Raw genomic sequence first — 15461 nt, 5'->3', positions numbered from 1 at the left:
GGCCCGCCCCAGGGATGCTCCAGCTCGGGGCCCGCCCCAGGGATGCTGCAGCCCGGGCCCGCCCCAGGGATGCTCCAGCCCGGGCCCCGCCCCAGGGATGCTGCAGCTCGGGCCCGCCCCAGGGATGCTCCAGCCCGGGCCCCGCCCCAGGGATGCTCCTGCTCCAGCCCCTCCCAGGAGGGTTTCGTGGGTCATGCCAGGCCCCACTTGTCCTGCCTCCTGAGTTCTTTAACTTCTTCCTTCTGACTCTATTGGGAGACTAGATTTCTAATTCCCTTCTAAGTTATCTTTATAGAAGAATGACTTTGCATTTCATCCTTTCATGTAGTTTTTTTCTGTTATTTGCCAGCCTCCATAATCCTCTCTTTTAAAGTGGTACAAAACACACACACACACACACACACCGGAAGGGCACTTTGAACACTGCTATTTGACACCTGCAGTGTGCCTGATTCCCAGAGCCACCACTTTTTGAAGGCGAGAACAATAATGATATGATTTTTGCCAATAAAGGAGATGAGATTATTGATTTTATATTCAGTACCCATTTTGTTATAATAAAGCTGCATTACATTTTTATTTATGAATTAAAAATGGTATATTTTATCAAATGAGTTTGGGTTTCCAAAGGTTTATCATTTTCTCACAAGAGATCCCTCTTGGAAAAAAATAACCTGAATAATTAAACTTAACCTGCAGGGGATTTCTGTTGTTCTCGCTTTAAATTTATGGTCAGTTAATGGCTCTAATCCACAAATGTAATTTTTTCCTGTATGAGAAAAATATAAATTTACAATAAGTGTTTAATGCAGTATAAAAACAGCAGCATTTAAAGGAATTCTTCTAACATAATTGTCTGGTTTTAAGTAACGGTAGTCAGGTAGGCATCAGACAATTACTTATAGGTAAAATGGAATTTACTGTGTTCTAGGTTATATAACAAGAAAAGAAAATCGGAACATTAATTATTTCTTTTTGTGTTTGGTTTACTCTCTTACGCGCTGTCGTGGGGAGAATTCTCAGGATTTATTCACACATTGGGACCTTGTGCTTAACATTTGGTGAGGTCGTAACCACAGTAGTGAAACAACAGAATACACCAGATCCGTGTGATAACGCTGTGTTTCTGTTAAACATCACAATACTATTTACTTTACGGGACCTGACGGACTCGGGGTCTACAGGAAGACCCCTTCTTGTGTCCTACCTACCACTTCATTCCTTCAGTATGAATCCTGCAAATTTAATGGAGCGGCCTTTGCAGTAACAATGGGAGGATTTTTAAATCATTGATAAGTGGAAAAGAGTTATCATAAGCAATTTAGTGTGTTAAATGGTGGTAAATATAGACGCAGTTTTAAACAACAACAACAAAAGGATATTAGAGTTGAGCTGCTTTAATTATTGGCAAAAGCTTTCCCAAGGGCAGGTGAGGTGCTCTCTCGCTTCCATGGCAACCAGAGGTGCCACTCTGTGGGGGGTGACCCAGAATCACGATGGGTCCACTCCTCCAGAGCCAAGGAGGCAGGTCTCGCCTGATTTGTTTGTGGGAAAAAATGAAGAAATGCTTCCCAATGAGCCACAAACACTTAGGCATGAAAAATGTTCCCTTCCATTTGGTTTGCCTTATTTGGCTCCTTTATTTATGATTTTAAGTAGGAAATAGGAGAGTGAGAAGACCCGGGGTTTAGGGAAGGTCTATCTGTCCTGTCTCCTTGCTGTTGGGCTCTGTTAAGATGTCACCAGCTTGACCCAAAGCTGAGTCAGGAAAGCACAGGTGTCAGACGTTACGTGTGGGGATGCGCAGAATCGGCCTCTGAGGACTCCCTGTTCGCCCGCGCCCTCCAGCGTTGTGGGCACACGTGAGAGGAAGGGAGTCTGTCTTGAAGATCAAATATTGAGAAATGTATTTGGTGGACAGTGTTGTTGAGACCCAGCCCCAAGTTCAGCGAGTGAACTGTCCCCGACTGCTCCTGGTCCCCCACTGCTCCTGTGATGTGTTTTCCAGGTCCCCGCACCTTTAGAAGCTCTGTGTCATGGGACTGGGCAGGAGCTAGAATGCAGAGCCAGTTGCAGTGTTTTCCTGGAGGATTAGACAAGATGACCTGATATGGTTTTTTCCCTCTCTCTGGTGTCAGTAACCCCAAAATGACTTTGTCTGTGCTATAAAAAGGACTTCCTTTGGGAACCTCTGAGTAGTTTCTCTTGTCCCCGTGTGAGGGGCCTCTTGGGCAGCTTTCCAGAAGTCCTTCCAGTTTGATTTTTTTGTTAACCAGTCCAAGTTCGCAGATTTATTCAAAGCTGTTTTTGAAGAGCCTCTTCTGACATACAAACTCTCGGCTGGGATTTTCACAGCGTATCCCGTCAGGTGGAGATGGCGAGACCCTGAAGTTTTTCGGCCAGTCCATTCATGGAGAAATGGACTTAAATGGTGACGGTCTGACTGATGTGACCATCGGGGGCCTCGGGGGCGCCGCCCTCTTCTGGTACGTATTTTAATAACACCCAGTGAACCTACTTCACAAATAGTTCCAGCTCAGGAGGAAGGAAGCTTCTATCACGCCAAATATTTATTTCCCCTTGTGATTCATTATTCAGGTAAAAATTACGCAGTTTGGTGAGATGGAGAAGTCAGTAAATCATATTAAAGGAACAAGTAGAATCAACCCTTAATTTGCTCAGTTCTTTAAAATGCTTGCCTCCCCAAATTAATTTCAATTAATTGTAAAATCTAGTTAATGGTCAAATGCATATATTAAGGCCATTTTACTTATCTACTAGTAAAATAATTTATTAATTGATAGCATTCATAACTCTAGCTTTAAGTAGTTAAAACAATTTCTAAAAGGGTTCTATTTGAAAAAAAAAAGTGGTTAAAAATATGAAGAATAACATTAATGAGAGCCTTGTATGAAAATTTCAAAAATGCTACAGACTCATTAAGAAATGACGACTGCGTTCCTTTCGGAGGTTCCTCTCAGAGGCTGCTCCTGCATTTGCCGTTTTCCAAGGGCCACAGCTCAAATAATCAGCATATGAATGCGGCATATTTTGGGTGGCACATCCTGAACCCCTGCAGTCATATTTCAGGGAGGCACATTCTGCTGCCCTTTAGAAACAAAAGCCTACGATGGTTCCAGGTCAGCCCGAGTGTCCTCGGAACATCAGATACAATCTCGTGTGTATTAAATTCTCTAGAGAAGTGGAGCTATAGGCCGTGCTCCCCACAAAGAATGCCCCCCTCGATGCGCTCACTCTGAGCTCCCCGAGTGGTGACATTCGTCCCACGTGCAAACGTGGGTGGGATCACCGCTGTCTGTGTGTTTCCAGGTCCCGAGACGTGGCTGTAGTTAAAGTGATCATGAATTTTGAACCAAATAACGTGAATATCCAAAAGAAAAACTGCCGCATGGAGGGAAAGGAAACAGTATGCATAAATGCCATGGTGTGTTTTGATGTGAAGTTAAGGTCCAAAGAAGACACGGTTTACGAAGCTGGTAAGTGCGATGCATACGTGTAAGTACTTTAGGGCAGGGGAGAAGTACAGTTGCCCCCACGTGAGGAATCCGTGGGCGCTGTGTTCCCCCTGGGATAGGGACCTGCCCCTGTGAACACACGGAACCTGGGAAAAACCTACTGCCGAGGGCATGGGCGATGGAACCAGTAAGTCTGGGGCAGAAACTGTGTGTGGCTGTGATGCTCTCAGCATTCCAGGCTTCCCCTGTAGCTCTACAGTTACTATAAACAATCAGGTGCTTAGAAAATAATCAGAATAGAGAGAGACAAGGAGAGGGAGGGGGAGAGGGGAATGAAGGGAGAGCGGTTAGGCCTCGGCCTCCTTCCTATGGGTTTTCAGGAAGAGGCCTCCCTTCCCGTCCTGTCCTCTGCTGGGCAGGCCTGGAACTGCAGGGGACCCCAAAGCTGTGCCACCCGCCTTCCCAAGGTCCCTTTGCTCCCCTCAGGTGACCCTGGCTCCTGAGAGTCAGACGTTCAGGCTCATCACCGCAGCCGGGTGTCCCCTCCTCCCCACGCACTACACTTTCGGAGGCTTAAAATAAAAAAAGATGTTGAAATACGTTGGAGTCAAAACTGTGAAGGCCGTTGGCTGCGGAAGAGTAATTTACTCTGAACCAAATATGAGTGGAATGAGGAAAAACCTTAATCTTTGAAATCTGTTTTTCTCAGTTGCTCTAGGTGCATGTTTATGCCCTGCCATGGTCCTCTGGCTAAAAGGCGAATGAGGCAGAGGAATGGAAAATAGTAATTTACAGCTTCACATGTAACAGCATTTCAGCCGTATTTAATTTTATGTAGTAACTTAGTGATCAGTTAAGGAGGATTGTCACCTTCATGGAAATCCTAAGGTTTAAGTTGCTTTCCTTATGGCGGTTTGCTTATTTCATTAAACTTATTTAGTAAGCTTATTTTTTTATATGCTTTGAACATAGTCTGAAATGACATTTTTTTTTAATAAAATAGTTTAAAATGTCATTAATGTATATATTTGTCTCTATTGATATATAGCATAATCAATAGTCTAAGCCAGGAGTGGGGAACCTTTTTTGTGCTAAGGGCCACTTGGATATTTATAACATCATTCGCAGGCCATACAAAATTATCGCCTTAAAAATTAGCTATGAAAAAGGCTCCTAGATTTATTGAATTTCTAGTCCTGCTTGCAGTTGCCTTGACAGGGCCAGACCCAATGATTTCTCAGGCCATATACAGCCCGATGGCCAGACGTTCCCCACCCCTGTTCTAAGCAGCAAACACAGACATGGCCAGGAAGGCAGGTGATACGTAGGAGAGAGAGAGAGTGTGCATGTGTGTGTGTGTGAGAGGGAGAGAGCACATACATATATATTACAAATAAGTGCAATTAAACATTAAAAGTATAGTGAACCACACAGCAGCTCTGGAGTTCCTCCGGGTTGTCTCCGTGGCCGTGAGGACCACTGTGTAGGAGTGCAGACTTTCTGAATAATAGGAGCTTTTGGTTGATTGCTCAAGAGATTTCCTATGATGCTAATTTAATAAGCTGGGTCATAGGAAAATCGCCCCCAGAAACCTTCCCGCCCATGGTGGTTTCCGATTTTTGCAGACTTGCTGTACCGCATCACGCTGGACTCCCTGAGACAGATTTCGCGAAGCTTCTTCTCGGGGACGCAGGAGAGGAGGGTTCAGAGGAACATCACGGTTCGAGGCAGGAACTGCACGAAGCACGTCTTCTACATGTTGGCAAGTAAATCATATGCTAGCGCTGCCTTTTCCAAATCCAGAGCGAAGCACAGGCGCCTTGTTTCCGGTCGACCAAGTCCTCCCTCGAAGGGCCCATCGCGGCAGAAACTTTATTCTGTTTGTTCCCTTCTATCAGAAAGTCACAGGCGTGACCTGCTAGTTTCCAAGTATAGTTTATAAAACTATCTCTCGCCTGCCCTGTGTCATCAGATGGCCGCGTCTTACGCAGCAGTAACAGGCACAGTGAAGGCGTCAGTAAGGGCCCCGTCTCTCCATTCATTCTTTCTTCTACTTGAAAACGCTTCACGGCCATGGGCTTGTCTGTCCGATGTGGGTGGTAAATGACAAATGCCCTGAGGGGGACTATTGGGCCATGTGCTTTCTGAGGTCTCTTCTTGTCCCAAATTATGTATTTCATTCTTTGACTTGAAATCGAAGGGGAAATGCCTGGTCTTTTCTATCTCCTGTAGGCTTTGAGCTACCTAAGTTTCTTTCTATTTTAGGGGATGGGGGAGCCTTGGGGAGCAAATTATAAATCTCTAGAAATTGCTGGTCAGCTTGTTTGAACCATTTTAAATCTGTTTTATTGGGTCGCCATTGATGCAGGCAGCATTCCCAACTAAGGGTAAGAGTTTCTGAAAGATTTCCTTTTTTTTAAAAAAAAAAAAAAAAAAAGAGCAGAATGGATGTGATGGGAAAACACGGATTGTAGTAACCGAGGTTGAAACTTAGAGACTTTTCCTCGGTGATTTTCATGTCAATATACCCTATGCCATATATCAAAGTCGACTTACTCTCAACACTAAGATCAATCTGTGATTAGAAAACACACACGCTGGAGTTGTCCTTCCTATATGAGTTCGTCAGGACGGAACACTTAGGAGTTGCGACTTAGATAACATGGGACGGCATGAAGCCGGATGCGACATTGCCTCCAACCTACTGAAGGTCACAGTCGTGTACATTTCTCCAAAAATTAGTATGTAGTAAAAGAGATGAACTAGTTCCCTAATTTCCAAAATTCTTTGGATCCTAATGGACACTTTGACATTTGTTCTGGACTCAGCCAGGATGGAATTTTATCGGAGTGATTTGGGCAAAGTTGTTTAGTGTCTAAGAGGATCCGTTTTCCATCTGTAAGATAAAGGCCCCAGGAGTTGCTCATCTAGGAGGACCACGGGGCTAACTCTCAGTAATGTCCCAAAGCTCATAATCGTGGACAGGCCATAAATGGTGTTGTGACTGATGATAGTCCAGACAGTATGGGTCGTATTAGCACTATTGACGTATCACCCACATTATACAAGTCTCACAATTCAAGAGAGACCGTATACTAATGAAATGCAACTCAAGTTAAAAGAAGGTTGCTCTTCTGGATTTGGGGGACTTCCCTAGAAGTATTACATAGTGGTTTCTAGCTCGAGGTCCCTCGAGAAATGGCGTGTTATGGAAGTAGCTCCGAGTGGTTCATCCCGACCTGGGGAGGACAGCACATTCCGTCCCAACATCAGGCCCTCTGAGCGGCGGGGGGGTCAGCTGGTCACTGCCGAAGCCTCCGCCTCCCCGCTGTGGCCTGGTCCAGGCAGAGGGCCGTCCGTCTCCAGCAAAGCAAGGCCCGGTGAGGTCATATGTCAGACTGGGTGCACAGAATGTCCCGGTGAGGCTGACCCACGGGGGCAGAGGAGGGAAGTCCCAGCAGGGCCAGGACCCCAGGAACTACAGTACCAACGGTCTGTTTACGTTTCTTCCTCCAGGACAAGCATGACTTCCGGGACTCCGTGAGGATAACCTTGGACTTTAATCTCTCTGATCCAGAAAATGGGCCCATTCTTGATGATTCTCTACCAAATTCAGTGCATGAATCTGTAAGTCTTTCTTTTCTTTTTTTTTGGAATACCTACTTGTGAATATATTCAGAAAAAAACTTGAAATACATAAACAGACACACACATATACTGTGTATAATTGATTTAGTGTTATACAGATGTGTGCACGGCAAGGTACAATGTATTCCATCATTCCAGCAGGTACACACACAGACAAATCAATTATATTAAAATATAATAAAAGATCTAGACTCCTGTAGACTTTTCCCAACTTACTTTTAAACTTTTGACTGTTGGAGTTTAAGGGAACTTGTAAATGACACCTGTTTTTACCTCTCCTGAATTCAGAACGAATTGAAAGAAAGGCATGGGGTGGCCAATTGGAGCTCCCTCTTAGTACTAACGAACACTAGAATACTTGACTGTTTTTTGAAACTATTCTAGATATAAAGGGTGTTCTCCTACTGAACCAGACTTAGGCCGCAGGTGACCAAATGGGTCCCCAGCAGTGCTCAGCAATGCCGGGCCTTGTTCATGGGGACCCACCTTGTAGAACGTGCAGAATGGAGGCGCAGGGCAGAATGTGTGCTTCCCTGGGCACAGCACTGCCCCCAGAGCAGGAGAGATGGGCAGGGAGGGCCCTGTGTTCGCCCAGGTCTTGCCCCACATTCAGAGCCCACTGCCCCACCCCAGAAAGAGTGAGTGAGCCACAGAATGGGGGGTCCCCAGTGTGGCCCCAGCAGGGAGACGCTGGGGACAGGGAATCCGTTCTCCCCAGGCCTCTAGCTTCCACTCCCTCCTTCCTTCCAAACCTGCTGGTTGAGCGTCTCATGCACACCAGGCTCAGCACTGCACCCTAGCCTTGGAAGCAAGGATCAGGTCGTCATCAGAGCGTGTGCCGTGAAGGGAACATCAGGGCTCCAAAGGGCCTTCTGCCTGGCTTGGGGTGTCAGAGGGCACCCCCGAAGTCCAGACCTGTGGGATAGGACGCAAGCCGTCCCGTCTAGTCGAGTGTTCCGGGCAGAGGGGGGTGTGAAGGTCTGAGGCACAGGGATGCCCACGCCAGCCTGGGCAGGGCAGCTGAAGAGGAAGGGCGAGGGCCCAGGTGGGCTGAGGCGCAGGCCTGGGCGGAGCCAGGTCGTTCTCACTGGGTGCCCCGCGCGGAGTGTCACCTGTGGACCAGCAGCGGGAGGCCAGCGAGGGCTGTACTTGGCGAAGGGGCAGCCCTGGGCGTGTGTGACCCTAACATCGCTTCAGCTGCCCTGGGGGGGAGCGAGGGGAGCGAGGGTGGATCGGGAGGAGGGGGACCGTCGGGGTGGTGAACAGGATGGCGGGGGGCACTGTATGAGGAGAGTCACGGGGAGCTCCCGGGTGTGCGGCTGGACCACTCCCCCCTCCCGACTGAACCCCATTACGGTCCTAAGGGTTCGATTCTTTTTAACGGAAAAGTCATCATTGGAGTCGAGCAGGAAAGTGTCCTCTCGTAGATTTAGACCTCAGTGCCCCCGACGTGGGTTTCGAAGCTATTCTAGTCCAGCCAGCTAAAGCCAGCGAAAAGCATCGGGGACAACTGTCCACTCTTGGAAGGGCTGGAAGAGTCGGCATCTAAAAGCAGAAGCGCACTCCTGTCCCCTACAAGTTATAGGGACAAATACAGCACAGCGTCTCGTGATTTCTGTGATGAAATCTACCCTCTTGGCGAGTTGCTTATCTGTCAGTAGGTCGTTTTTGCTCAATCATGCTTAACTGAATTCTGGAAAATGCTTTCCCGGGACCACCCAGATCCCCTTTGCCAAGGACTGTGGACACAAGGACAGGTGCATCTCGGACCTGGCCCTGGAGGCGTCCACCACGGAGAAGAACCTGCTGATTGTCCGGTCCCACAATGACAAGCTCAACGTGAGCCTCACGGTCAGAAACAAGGGGGACAGTGCCTACAACACCAGGACCATGGTGCACTATTCTCCAAATCTCATTTTCTCCGGAATTGAGGTAAATTCCAGCTTTTCATTGACTCATCCTTGGAATACTGGCTCGTTGAACCTACTTTCCTTACCACTGAACTAATTTCTTTTTTTACCCTCCCCCGAGGACATATTCACTGATTTTAGGGAGAGAGGAAGGGAGAGAAGAACATCGACGTGAGAGAGAAACATCGATTGGTTGCCTCCCACAGGCGCCCCGACTGGGGATCAAACCCGAAACCTTTTGGGGTACAGGGCGATGCTCCAGCCAGCTGAGCCACCCAGTCGGGGCTGACCTAATTATTTTTATTATATTGATTTTATAAGAGAAAGCATTTTGTAGAAAATGTGTGCTCGCTAATGATGGAAACACCAACATTTTCTTTAGAACTTAGTTTTGATGTAATTCTCTAGAGACGTGTGCCTGTTCTTGGGTTCAGTATGAGACAAGGGTCTCTCGGGCACCAACACTGTGCTTCACCGGATCCTTAAAGCCCCGAAGTTGAGACTCAGTCGAGAAAAAATAAACATAACAGTTCAACTCAAAACAGCTTAACAGACGTGCAGAGAGGGAGCAGTGCAGGTGTTGAACAAGAAAACATTTACATGCAGAAAAGAAAAACCAAGACGCCACTTCCCCGCTTTCTATGTAAAATCCTTACATTGACAAGAGTTTTGGGAAATGACGATGTCCCGTTGTCTTGCTAGACGTTTAAAATTATTTTAGCAATGACATAGCTGCATAGGATGTACAAGATGCTGTGTCCGGAATAATTAGCACCTGCTCCCAAATGTGAACTGTGCTTTTAATCCCAGTCTCTGAATGAACGCCCCTGAGTGAACATTCTGTGTGTATTTACATAAATGAATCGTAAATGAATTAATTCATATTATTCATCTTAAAAGCCGGTGCCGTTATTATATATAAGATTGAATTCTGTTGTCCAGGTCCTATACATTTATATTTTCACTGATGTTTTTCTTCATCTGTTAGTAACAGAACTAAGACAGGCTTGGAAAACGTCGTGGTCAGGACCACGCATTTCCTGACAGGAGTGCGTTATAAACCCAGGCGTGCAGAGTGGCGGAGGGAGGAATCACTGTGTAGTCATGGCCTCCTCGGGCCTCCTCGGGAGCCGAGGGCAGTGCGCAGAGCCAGCGATGCGCCCCCGCTTCTGTCCACAGTAACGGCAGTGACCGTGGCGCCTCTCCTTGGGCCGCGACATGCCGGGCTCCCCTGACTCTGTTCTCGTCAGTTCTGCTCTAAGTAGGTTGCGGTCGAGCAGAGACCCTAACCCAGAGTCACCCTTCTCCTCCGCCTTCTGACAGTCCTGTAGTTGCAGTTTACAGTCAGTGGCCTGTTTATTAATCGGGCAGCACTGTGGTCGCTCCTTGCTGGTGTGTAAAATGAGGAAGGCTCAGTGGAGGGGCGTTGTGTATTTAACAGGAGAGACTATATATAACCAACCCCCTGAAAGAGAATCAGGAGCCCTGACGTGATAAAGCTACGAGTGGAGTCGGATTCAGATTCACACCTGGGCGCCCCAGGGGAGCCCATGCTCCCCCCCGCTGGGCGAGGCCCTCGAATCGCTGCCAGCTCACTTCGGGCTTCCGAGCCCCCGTCTCATCCGCATGGCCACTCACCCAGCCCCCCACCCCTGGGGTGGGTGCTGGGGCGTCTCCCATTCCCAGGGGAAGGGAGATCTGGACAGAACAGGGCAATGTGTCCGTCCTTCAGGCCGCTTAATATAAGTGCTGTTTGCAGATTCCCGTGGGCCGTGGGCCAGATGATCCCAAAACGCTGTGACTTTCCCGACTGAATTAAAAGACAAATCTTAACAAGACCGAGCGCAAGGCACAACCAGGAAAATTCTAGAAGACCCAGGTCAAGGACTTCTTGGGTCACTACGTGCCAGGCTCCCCTTGCCCTGTTCTCATCAGTCCTGCTCTAAGTAGGTTGGCGGCCGGGCCCCGTAACCGTCTCCCTTCTCTTCCCAGGCGATCCAGAAAGACAGCTGTGAATCCAACGACCACATCACGTGCAAGGTTGGCTACCCGTTCCTGAGGAGAGGCGAAATGGTAGGCAGGTCGCACAGGACACGCGGGCGCGGGGTGTGAGGAATGAGGGGCTCGCGGCCAAATAAATCATCCCCCGGGGCCTTCGGGTGCCCCGTGCAGGCCGCGTCTCCACGCTGAGCCCCGAGGCTCAGGCCAGCCATTGCGCGAGTCAAACTCGAGCACCGGGACAAAATGACACACCTGGGGGTGACTCACCTGAGAGCCGGGCAGGCAAATTCCCGCGTTGGAGGCCCGTGCAGCAGGCCTCTGGCCCGGGGGGAAGAGCCTTCCAGACGGGCCGCTGTGGAACCTCGAGTGGGAACCCGGCGGCACTTCTCCCCCTTTACTAGGAGCCTCAGTGGGTGTAGCTCACATACCCTGCAATTCGCCCCTTTAACAAGGACAGTTCAACGGGCTTGTTGTCCACCAAATTGTGAATTGTGCCACCCCCACAACCCATCTTAGAACATTTTCACATCCCAGAAAACCCTGGACACGGTTCCGGCTGGGTACTGCCCTCTTCAGGGCCCCTCCCCGAGCCCCGGGCAACCGCTAAGCCACTTTCCCTGTCCCGGGTTCGCCCGCCCTGACCTTCTGGGTAAATTAAGTCGCACCACGTGCGGTCCTTTGGGACTGGCCCCCCTCGCTCAGCGCCGCGGACCAGCAGCTCATTCCTTTGCATTTCCAAGCGCATTGGTCGTGCGAACCTGTCCCCTCTTGTTCCTTCACTCACCCGCTGACGGGCACGGAGGCTGGTTCCACCTTTGCCCACTGTGAACAGTACGCGAGGAGTGGGTGCGCGCAGGTTCTGGGGTGGACGTGTGTTTTCAGTGCTGGTGGGTGTGAGCCGAGGGCCGGAATCGCTGGGTTACGTGGCGACCGTGCGCGACATTTTGGGGAACTCTGCTGTCGACTCCTCTTCAAAAAAGTCTAGCTCTTGGTCTGCGTTGGGGTGTTTGCGAGGAATCGTGCATCACGTGCACGCTCGGGCCTAACTTACTTCTACAAGATCACCATCATAAACAACATAATTACGAAATGATCATAATTAAAGTCTCCTTAATGTGAATCTTCAAATATCAGCAGTATAGAAGTAAGCCACCTGTCCCAGAGTGTCAGGATAACAGAAACATTTTCCAGTTTTTCTGAGGTATTATTTCAACTAAGCAAACTTTTGTCAGCAGAACTCACGACTTTTTAAGTCTCCTTTATTCTAAACAGCCGAGTCTTCTATTTTGTTTTACTTTGTTGTTCCTTTCCCTTAAAGGTCCAAAACTTTTTGCACTATTAATGGAACCAAGGACCTTTCCCTCTATTTTACAGTAAATATGTATAGATGGTTGCTGATCTTAGAAGATTTGTATTAAGGAGACTTTAATTATGATCATTTCGTAATGATGTTGTTATGATGGTGATCTTGTAGACTATGGTAATATAATAAAACAGATAGGCTGTACCTTCATGGTAATCGTTTATGGTTAGTATAAATTATTTGTATTAATATAATTTGAATAAAGTGATTAAATTCAATGTTAATATGCAAGCATATCAAGTTTCACGTTGAAAAGTAGGTGAACATCATATCTTTCTGTTTTTGAGATGTGCTGAGTTTTTACTTTGTAAGATAGTATTTCTTAAATAACTTCATGATTTGAGTTTAGACAGTATCATTTACGTAACTGAATATTCTAATCAGAGTGTTTTCTTTATCTGGCCCTAAACTAAAGATGCATATTTTTATTTCGTAGGTAACTTTCAAAATATTATTTCAATTTAACACATCGTATCTCATGGAAAATGTGACCATTCATTTAAACACAACAAGGTTGGTTCTGCGTGTGCCTGTGTGTGTGTAATTAGCGAAATAAAGACATTTTTATTTGACAGAAACAATTTAACCCTCTAACTGGATTAAACCATTTGCTCTGCAGAACATGTTGTAACCACACATCACTTATATCTGCCCAACTGCATTTAAATTCATTTGACAGTTACAGGCTCTGCTAATCTAAAGACTTTTACCGGCTGCCCGTCAAGGTCGACTGAATCATTAGGCAGATTTAGTTTTATGATATCTTTCAGTAGGTCAGCAAATTTTATCCAGATCAGTCAAAGCTTCTGAAAGGTAGCACAGGACACATAGACTAAAGCAGCAAGAGGTTATAAGGAAATGGAAACGGTGGCTTAACTGTCTTCTCAGCATAAGAGCATTTAACCAGGCCCATCTCTGACCTCCCTCCTCACCCCATTGAAAAAACAAGAATTGAACTCCTTTGTGCTTTTATTTCATTACCAACTTAAGCTTCCCTCCCCAATGCTCGGAAGCACCTCTCAGTAGCCTGGCGTTGGCTGATTTGCCTGACTCTGCTCTGCATTTTCCAGCGACAGTGAGGAACCTCTGGAAACCCTTTCCGACAATGAGGTCGGCATTTCCATCCCCGTGAAATACGAAGCCGGAGTCCAGTTCTCCAGGTAGGAGCACACTGCCTTTATGTGTTCCTGCTGACCGGGGGGTCGGGAGTGTGGTCGCCGGTCCCTGGCCGAGGGCATCAGAGCTCCTCAGTGACTTAGAGAGGCAAATTCTCAGGCCCCACCGCAGACTACGGACTCAGAAACTCTGAGGGTGGGGCCCAGAACCCCCCAGGTAGTTCTCACGCACTCTGAAGCCTGAGAGCCAGCATATTAAATCATCTAAAACATGCGGGGCCGGTGATCAGAGATGCACCAGAGTCCAGTCTCAGATCCAAGTGCAAGCGAAGACCCAGAGCCCTTCCCAAAAGGCAGTGTTCCCAGAGGTCGCCGGCATGTTCTTGGCTGTCGTCTGTATACTTTTTGCATTCCTTGTACATATTTGTTTAGCTGTGCAATGCAAAAAGTGTGAGAATCAGTGTAGCCCTGGCCATGTGGCTCCGCCGGTTGGCATCGTCCTGGTTCGATTCCCGGTTGGGGCACATGCCCGGGTTGGGGCTTGATCCCCACCAGGGAGCGTGCAGGAGGCAGCCGCCCGATCGGTGTCACACTCTCACAGAGGCCGCCCTCTCTTCTCCCTGTCTCTCCCTCTAGAAACCAATGAGCTATTCTTTTTTTTAAAAAAATAATTATGTCAAGTTTAGTTTAAATTTCTTATCACTTTAGTCATTTATTTTCTATGGCATTTTCCTTTTAGTGGTAACAGACCACAAAAAATGAGAGGATTCTAGGGTATACGTGTAGATTTTGCTTATATTTCTTAGCCTTTAAACTTTATTAGCTATTTCCTATTTTGCTATATCAACTTCTCTTGGGGCACTGACCCTTTTCCCAAGAATTTTTCATTTATTTAAAATCAAATTTTGGCAAATACTTATAAATATTTCTTAGTTGTCTGTATTCTATTTTATTTTACTGAGTTCATCCAGAGACCATGAAGAAGTTGTGTGGAAAAGATTGAATGTTTAAGTTTAGCAGTAAATGTAGAACTTTAAACAGTGAAAAGGTAATAATTTTTTTAAATCTATTTAAAATTCAGCATTACTAAAAATGCTAAGTTTTAATCTGGCTGTTCACTAAATGTAGGTGATATTAGTGAATTCACGGAAACCTTTCACTTGCTAACGATGTGGTTTTCATTTGAGAAGCTCTATGGCATTTAGCATTTTAAAGCCATTGAAATATCAGTGACTGTTGAACTAAATTATGTGTAACCTTCCTCAGCCTCCTCAAAGATTTAATTTTAGGCTTCGGGGTAAAAGGATTTGCCTCTGACTTGAAACCTCTGTAACTGTTTTTGGGGGGTTACCTGGTCTGAAGAGAGAGAAAGTGTGAGTCCAAAGCGAAGCTAAACCTCATGGTGTTTCATTTGTCTTTCCTTCGGCCCTTCCAAGCTCTGCCAGCGAGTACCACGTTTCCATCACGGCCAACGAGACGGTCCCCGAAGTCATTAACTCCACCGAAGACATTGGAAGTGAAATTAATATCTTCTACTTGGTAAGAAATTACCTTAAATTAGTACTGCGAGGAGTTATTTGTAAATTTATAAATTTAACAGGAGTATTAGCGAACATGTGGAAACAGGTTGATTCAGCAGATTCTATATATCAGCATATTTTTACTTATAATGTCACTATTTTAAAATAACCTTATTCAGCCCAGCCGGGCGTGGCTCAGGGGTTGAGCATCGACCTAGGATCCAGGCGATCGGGGTTCGATTCCCGGTCAGGGCACATGCCCGGGTTGCGGGCTCGATCAATGACTCTCTCATCATTGATGTTTCTAGCTCTCTCTCTCCCTCTCCTTTCCTCTCAAATCAATAAAGATATATTTTTAAAAAATAATAATAATAACCTTACTCAGATTGATCATTATATTTGGAGCAGTTTTAGAGACTGAACTCTCT

General features: G+C 46.8%; 1 protein-coding gene across 1 annotated transcript in view; it reads left to right on the top strand.

Annotated features, from left to right (window-relative positions):
- Positions 1-15461, top strand: part of ITGA1 (integrin subunit alpha 1) — a 128380-nt gene that overhangs the window by 100234 nt on the left and 12685 nt on the right. Inside the window, exons 15-23 of the mRNA XM_087815266.1 lie at positions 2356-2486; positions 3331-3497; positions 5102-5238; positions 6993-7103; positions 8847-9056; positions 11027-11107; positions 12835-12911; positions 13469-13558; positions 14950-15052. Of these exons, the coding sequence (XP_087671392.1) occupies positions 2356-2486; positions 3331-3497; positions 5102-5238; positions 6993-7103; positions 8847-9056; positions 11027-11107; positions 12835-12911; positions 13469-13558; positions 14950-15052 (1107 nt within the window). The remainder of the gene's footprint in view (positions 1-2355; positions 2487-3330; positions 3498-5101; positions 5239-6992; positions 7104-8846; positions 9057-11026; positions 11108-12834; positions 12912-13468; positions 13559-14949; positions 15053-15461) is intronic.

This window comes from Miniopterus natalensis, chromosome 3 (genome assembly GCF_054644295.1).
Source record: "Miniopterus natalensis isolate mMinNat1 chromosome 3, mMinNat1.hap1, whole genome shotgun sequence".
NCBI lineage: Eukaryota > Metazoa > Chordata > Mammalia > Chiroptera > Miniopteridae > Miniopterus > Miniopterus natalensis.
The sequence above is the reverse complement of the archived record's forward strand: the minus strand, read 5'-3'. Positions and strand labels throughout refer to the sequence as shown.